At 34.3% G+C, this 7083-nt stretch overlaps 1 protein-coding gene across 1 annotated transcript; it reads left to right on the forward strand.

Moving 5' to 3' along the window:
* Positions 1–356: 356 nt before the first annotated feature.
* On the forward strand, positions 357–5509 carry LOC114421191. Its single transcript, XM_028387028.1, has 12 exons — positions 357–838; positions 956–1031; positions 1288–1357; positions 1763–1846; positions 2143–2259; positions 2424–2888; positions 3074–3477; positions 3581–3680; positions 3780–3839; positions 3919–4005; positions 4167–4295; positions 4976–5509. The coding sequence occupies exons 2-12, from the start codon at positions 958–960 to the stop codon at positions 5276–5278; spliced, it is 1893 nt and encodes a 630-aa protein (XP_028242829.1). The 5' UTR covers positions 357–838; positions 956–957; the 3' UTR covers positions 5279–5509.
* The last annotated feature ends 1574 nt before the right edge of the window (positions 5510–7083 follow it).

The raw sequence follows: 7083 nt of genomic DNA on the forward strand, positions 1-7083 counted from the left end.
ACTACTATCTAATATTAGTCCCATTATATTTTTTTTGTCTCCATTGTGTTCTATCAAATCAACTGGCTTAATGTCTAAGGTTTAATTAAATGAAGGGTGCAAAATGAGACAAAAGGGTGGACGGACGGTCACCAACTCCCACTTGTTTTTTCTAACAAGAGAAGAGAATGTTGAAAATAAATAGGCTTCTGTTCACACTTTTGTTTTTTACAGGCAAATATTAATTTATTAATTTTTATTAAAAATATAATTGGATAATTTAAACAAATGACTTATTCTTCCTTTCTTCTCCCTTCACCCCGAACTAATTACTAATCAATCTTATATCTATTCATATATATAATTTCCACTCAGGACTTCATAGTTGACAGTACTCCAGCCACTATTTATTTTCTTCTTCTCGTTGGTCACACCTTGGATCTCAAGAGATTTTAAGAGTGAGATTTCTCCACTTTTTGATGCTTTGACATTTTCCCCTCGTTCACCAGTGTCAAAGTTATTCTATAAAGACTTTCTTCTTGAGTTAAAGCACACTCCAACAACTCCTTTTCATGCAAATGCAAAAAGGTCATCCTTTACAAAGGCCAGTAGTGGCTTAGCACTAGCAGGAGTGTCTTGATAGAGAAGACTAATCTTCTCCACATTCATGCTCATGTCATAGACACTTAACAGCCAATGATCACTTTGTGGTAACTTCCAGGAAGGAAGCTCTACTCTGCTGAAATGCAAAGGGACATGTGATGTGATGTGAAGTATTTGGACTCTGGAGTCTAGACTATTGCTTTTGGATCATTTCTCAAGTGTGCTTCATCTGAGTTCTGACTTGTGAAGTTCCAAGGTAGGAAGCTTCATGGTATTGTTGCTTGGTTTTTCCACAGTTGCAGTTGTTGTTTCTGTGAATTGTCAATTGTATCTGCTTTACTGTGTCAACAACTCTGATTTGGGTGGCTTTCAGGTATGGCGGTTGAAGCCGTAGGAGAAAATAGAATGCTGAGACTGAAATTTACTCCAAGGCACAAACGTTCAAAGAGGTTTCTATCTCTTTCTCATGCTTAGCTTCTCTAGAAAAAACAGATTTTTAACTTATGTATAAAACTATTTTTAGTTTATGGGAGAAACTTATTTCATTTTTTCTTCTGTAAGTGTTTGTGGAAAAACTTATCCAACAGGGTCATGCTTAAACAGGGCTTCTTTGGTTATTCGTAATCATGTATATCTATAGTATCCAGATTTGGAACCATACAAGAGGACTTGTTTTTCTTATCTTTGCTGTGTTTTACATGGCAGTTTTCCTGATAAGAAAAGAATTGAGGAGGATAAACCAGATAATCGCATTCAGGCCTCAGGTCGAATTAAGGTGGTATACTCAAATCACTTCTTCCTTCTTTTTTTTAATAAACTTAGAAATTGAAGACACTACATGTGGATAAAGTACATTCTTAGGAGTTAGGCATGAAGAGGCTTGTATGATGCTGAAAAGAAATTTCATCATTTTTCTTTTGACTTTTCAGACAAATCTTTATCATGAATGATGTCAATGGTGGCCCAAAATTTAATAGCAACTAACTATATTTCCAAAAGTTTAATGTAAGATGGACAAACAGAGAATTGGTTTTTGGCCAACAGTGTATGCTTGATTTCATTAATCACATCCACACTGTTGGGACATTGATGACTATTTTGATTTTATTCCCTGTAGTCCCCCACGCACAACAAAATTCATTAACTTTTATGCCTAAGTTTGGGTTTGATTTGGTTCCAGGACATGGGATACCTCACGGAATGTGATAAAGCTAGGAAAAACCGAACCCCTACAAATGAAGTCCACAGTACTCCGAAGCAAGAGGTACAATACCAGAACTTCTGCTCATCAACCATCATAATTCTTTTGCTACATATTTTGCTGCAATCATATTAATTGCACTGTGGCCCGTTTATTCATGTCCTTTTTGGTTGTTTTCTTTTTCTTTTTCGGTACATTACATCTATTATTGAGTTTATGCACCCCGCGAGTGTGACTTGGACCATATTCTTTTAATCATGCTTCTGCTTTGCATAGTGACTCATCATACTTCTGCCAAATTACTATGTATATTTCGTTCATAATAGTTATTTATTTATTGTTAAACTACCCTGTGACAGATTCTACAGCTTGAGAGAAGATTACAAGACCAATTTCAGGTCAGATCCACGTTAGAAAAGGCACTTGGATTCAGATCTTCATCTCTCGTTAATTCAAATGAGATGATGATACCCAAGGTAGCAACAAGTTCAATAAACTTCAGGCCAATAAATATGCATATGAAAAAACAGTGTCATATATGTGTCTTGGATCAGAAGATTTTTGTGCAGCCTATACATGATTATACACTGTTATACATTTCTGTTAGTCTTAAAAAAAATTGTTACTTTTTGTATTCCAGCCGGCCACAGAATTAATTAGGGAAATTGCAGTGTTAGAGTTGGAAGTTGTGTATTTGGAGCAACACCTTCTCTCCTTGTACCGTAAAGCTTTTGATCAACAATTATCTTCTGTATCTCCGACTTCTAAGGAGGAAAGTGTAAAGTTCCCTCTAACAACACATAGCGCACGATTCATCAATTTTTCTATGCCTGAGGTCTTAACCAAGAGAGAATGTTCTACAGTACAATCTAATGAGCATAATAAGCTTGAGACTTTGAGAAAGGAGTATGACAGATATGAGCCTGAGACTTTTAGGAAAGAACAGAGTAGATATCTGCTAGAAGAAAAGCATTTAGATTCTGGAGTTTACCGTTGTCATTCCTCTTTATCCCATTGTCCAGCATTTACAAGAGAATCTCCTCCAGCAGATTCTTTAGCTAAATCTCTGCGTGCCTGTCATTCCCAGCCGTTGTCCATGTTAGAGGTAATTATCTAGGTCTTATTTGGATAAACTTTTCAATAAACACTTATAAGAGAAAAAAATAAGAATATAAAATGAAATAAGTTTCTTTCAACTTAAAATTAGCTTATGCATTGAGTTGCTGCATAACAATCATAAAATACTATGGACATTCATTGGATTTTGACTGAGTACATGATTGTATGCAGTATGCTCAAAGCTCCTCATCAAACATAATCAGTCTCGCCGAACATCTTGGTACACGAATATCTGATCATGTTCCAGTGACACCTAATAAACTTTCTGAGGATATGGTCAAATGCATATCAGCTATATATTGCAAGCTTGCAGACCCTCCTATGGCACAACCAGGACTTTCATCTCCAAGTTCATCCTTGTCCTCGGCAAGTGCCTTTTCCATTGGAGATCAAGGTGAAATGTGGAGTCCAAGGTTCAGGAATAATTCCTCTTTTGAAGTGCGCTTAGATAATCCTTTCCACGTGGAAGGACTTAAGGAGTTCAGTGGGCCATATAGCACCATGGTTGAAGTATCATGGCTTTATAGAGAGAGTCAGAAGTCGGCTGATACTGAGAAGCTGCTCCAGAATTTCAGGTGAGGCTGCTATATACTTATATTTGTTTGAGATAGTAGAGTTGAATTAATTCTTTGGTTCTATGTGGAGTTTTAATGAGCTTGTCCTTTTATGTTGTTTTAGGTCACTTATTTGTCGATTAGAAGAAGTAGACCCCGGCAGGTTGAAACACGAGGAGAAGATAGCTTTTTGGATCAACATACACAATGCTTTAGTGATGCATGTAATTTATTATTTTACTATCAAGAATATGCTTCTGTATAATACTTTCCCATTCCCATTTGATTAGTTGGGTTATAATTTGTTCTTTTGTTTCTAATAGGCATTTTTGGCTTATGGGATTCCACAAAACAATGTGAAAAGAGTCTTTCTTCTATTGAAGGTAAACATTGAGAGAATAGTAGTATAAAGTCATTAATTAAAGAATGAAACTCTTAACCATATTTGCTTGGTTCATGCAGGCTGCATATAATGTTGGGGGTCATACAATTAGTGCAGACACAATACAGAATACTATACTAAAGTGCCGGATGTCTCGCCCGGGACAGGTGAATCCTATGTTCCCAATTACTTCCCTTAAAAAAACAGAAAAATACATTTGAAGTGCCATTCAAATATACCTTTTTTCATGCAAAGCATTTGTTGTTTTTTTCATTCTAGACATTGGTGATTTACATGGTTGCTTCTTTAAACTTGCTTCCTCTTGTAGTGGCTGCGCTTGTTATTTTCTCAAAGGTCAAAATTCAAAGCTGGAGATATACGACAAGCCTATGCACTGGAGCAAGCTGAACCTCTTTCACACTTTGCACTCTGTTCAGGAAACCATTCTGATCCTGCGGTATTCCCTCAATTCTCATTGGCGTGCAATTTCGTTACTCATTTTCGCAAAGCTTGATTATATGAATAATTTATATTTGTTTGGGCAATTCCTTATACATTGGCTAGTAGTCAAGCACAACCATTTGGATAGCATGGAAATTAAATCACTTGCAAAAGTTGTTTCCATGCCTTGGAGGTGTCACTTGCACAACCATTTGACAGTGCCATGTGTAATGCTTGCCTTGGAGGTGTTACTATCCATGGAAGAAAATTACTTTTAACTGAGTTTAACAATTAACATGGAATGTACTTTGACAAGTGAACTGTTCTCACAGGTTTCACACCTCATGCTCCCCTCTTGTTATCCCCCATTTAAAATCTGACAATCAAGTGAAAAATGATCTCTTTCTTAATTGCCAATAACTTCCCTCGTTAATTAGACTATTTTTGGGTGGAAAAGGCGTGAAAAAAAGGACAAAAGATTTTATTTCAAACATGCCTTGCTTTCTATAAGAAGATAAAATGGACCATTTCATGTTAGTTGTAAAACACAACACCATATACTAGTTATGTTAATCAAACAAGTTGTCCACAGGGGATTAAGAAATAAATATATGGACAAACAGATTAAGGTACGATAATCATTTTTCAATTTTCACTTGCTTAACTCTACTAATTTGTTTACATGACCCTTGACAGGTACGTGTATATACACCAAAGAGGGTGTTTCAAGAGCTAGAAGTTGCAAAGGACGAATACATTCGAGCTAACTTAGGCGTACGCAAGGACCAAAAAATACTCTTACCAAAGCTTGTTGAGTCATTCAGCAAGGACTCAGGTTTGTGCCCCATTGGTGTCATGGATATGATCCTAGAATCTCTACCCGAATACCTGAGAAAGAATGTTAAGAAATGTCGGCTTGCAAAATCCCGGAAGTGCATAGAATGGATTCCACACAACTTTACTTTTCGATACCTCATATCTAAGGATATGGTAAAATGATTACTTTGCAGCGTTACTTCTTACTGTGGCAAGTGATGTGCATTTGTTTGATCTATGTAATTCTTTTTGTACAAAGTAGAAACGGTACGGCGAAATACAATATTGCAGAGTGATACATTATTGTTATGTCATTGTGGTACCTGTAATTGCAACTCTGTAAATAATCTTTGTTGCTACTGTGCTTGCACTCGCTAATCCCACAGCACATGCATATGTTTGGTGATTGTCTAACATGTTGCGCATTATAAACTATTAATGTGAGTTTAAAAGACAAAACAAATGGTAGAAATTGCATGAAAATGAAAGTGGGTGATTTTAGATCACCGCAATTAAATTTCACTCAGCAAAAAAAAAAAGAAAGATCACCGAATTAATAATAATGTAATCAAATGACGTGGCGGGGGATAAATCATAAGTGGTTATTTTCTCAACGATTAGAAAAGTGAGAAGTCTAAGCCTTGAACCGATTTTCTGGTTCCAGCTTGGAAAACAAATGGAATTGAGCATGTAAACTTCTTAAAAGTGGATTTTAAATAAAAACAAAAAAATAAATCAGGTAGACCCTAACGCTGAACAGAATAATTAATGACAAAATCGTAAATCTGATGTTAAACGTGTCTTGAATTGGACGATGAAAAAAGGACAAAAGATTTTATTTCAAACACGTATCGCTTTCTGTAAGAAGATAAAATGGACAATTCCATATTAGTCGTAAAATCACTACACCATGTACTAGTTATGTTAACCAAACAATTAAGAAATAAATACATGGACAATCACATATTAACTTACAATAACCATTTTTTCAATTTTCACTAGCTTAACTCCGATGAGTTGTTTATCTTCTGATGACCTTTGACAAGTACGTGTATATACACCGAAGATGAAAAATGTCGTATCTAATCTAGATCCATGTAATAAAACAAATTACTGGAAATTAAAATCACGTTGTAAGATTTTTGGGTTCACTTGACAATCAGATGATTTAGGTCCAAGTTTATAATTTAGTCGGTGCTCTCAACAATGCGGCAATCTTGACGTTCAACAACACCACTTTATTGATGTGTATGCGGACAAGAGAGCCTATAAGCTATACTTAAAATTAAAATAAAATAAAATAAAAACTTACAGAAAATAAAAATTAAAAAATATTAATTTACATGAATGAAAAACATATTTGAGTCTTGAAAAAATTATAGAATTGATATTAGTTGGCTTATTTCTAATTTTAATCAAATATAAAATTGAAACAATCGTATATTTGACGTTGATTTACTTATTGCTAATTTTATTTGTAATTATTTAAGTACATATTATTAATTGGAATGATAATATTTGTTTCTATAATATTTGTCTTAAATTTTTCGAAGGGCATTCATTTACAACTTCACATTATAAATTTGAAATTTTAAAATAATATTCAATAAATATTGTGTTTACTGATTAAAAAAAATCTTAAACTGATAAAAAAAATATTGTGTTTTATGACACTTGAGTATGAGATTCTTAATTTAACGTAAATTCAATTCAATTCATCATCTAATAAAAATTAATTTGAATGAAAATATTTGTTTACTTTTTAAATTTTGAATTTAGTCATCAAAATATATAATGTTAGGAAGAAGATGCTTGCCATGGAAACCTGTCATAGGGGTAGTTATCATTCTAGTAGCGGTTATTGTAGTGGGGTGCGGTTATTGTAGTGGTTATTATAGCGGTTATTGTAATGATTATTGTAGTGAAAATGTAGACATGAAATTGTGTATAAAAGCTTTAAGAATCAATGAATAAGGCAGAAAGAGAAG

Source organism: Glycine soja, chromosome 1, assembly GCF_004193775.1.
Source record: "Glycine soja cultivar W05 chromosome 1, ASM419377v2, whole genome shotgun sequence".
In the NCBI taxonomy this organism is placed as follows: Eukaryota; Viridiplantae; Streptophyta; class Magnoliopsida; order Fabales; family Fabaceae; genus Glycine; species Glycine soja.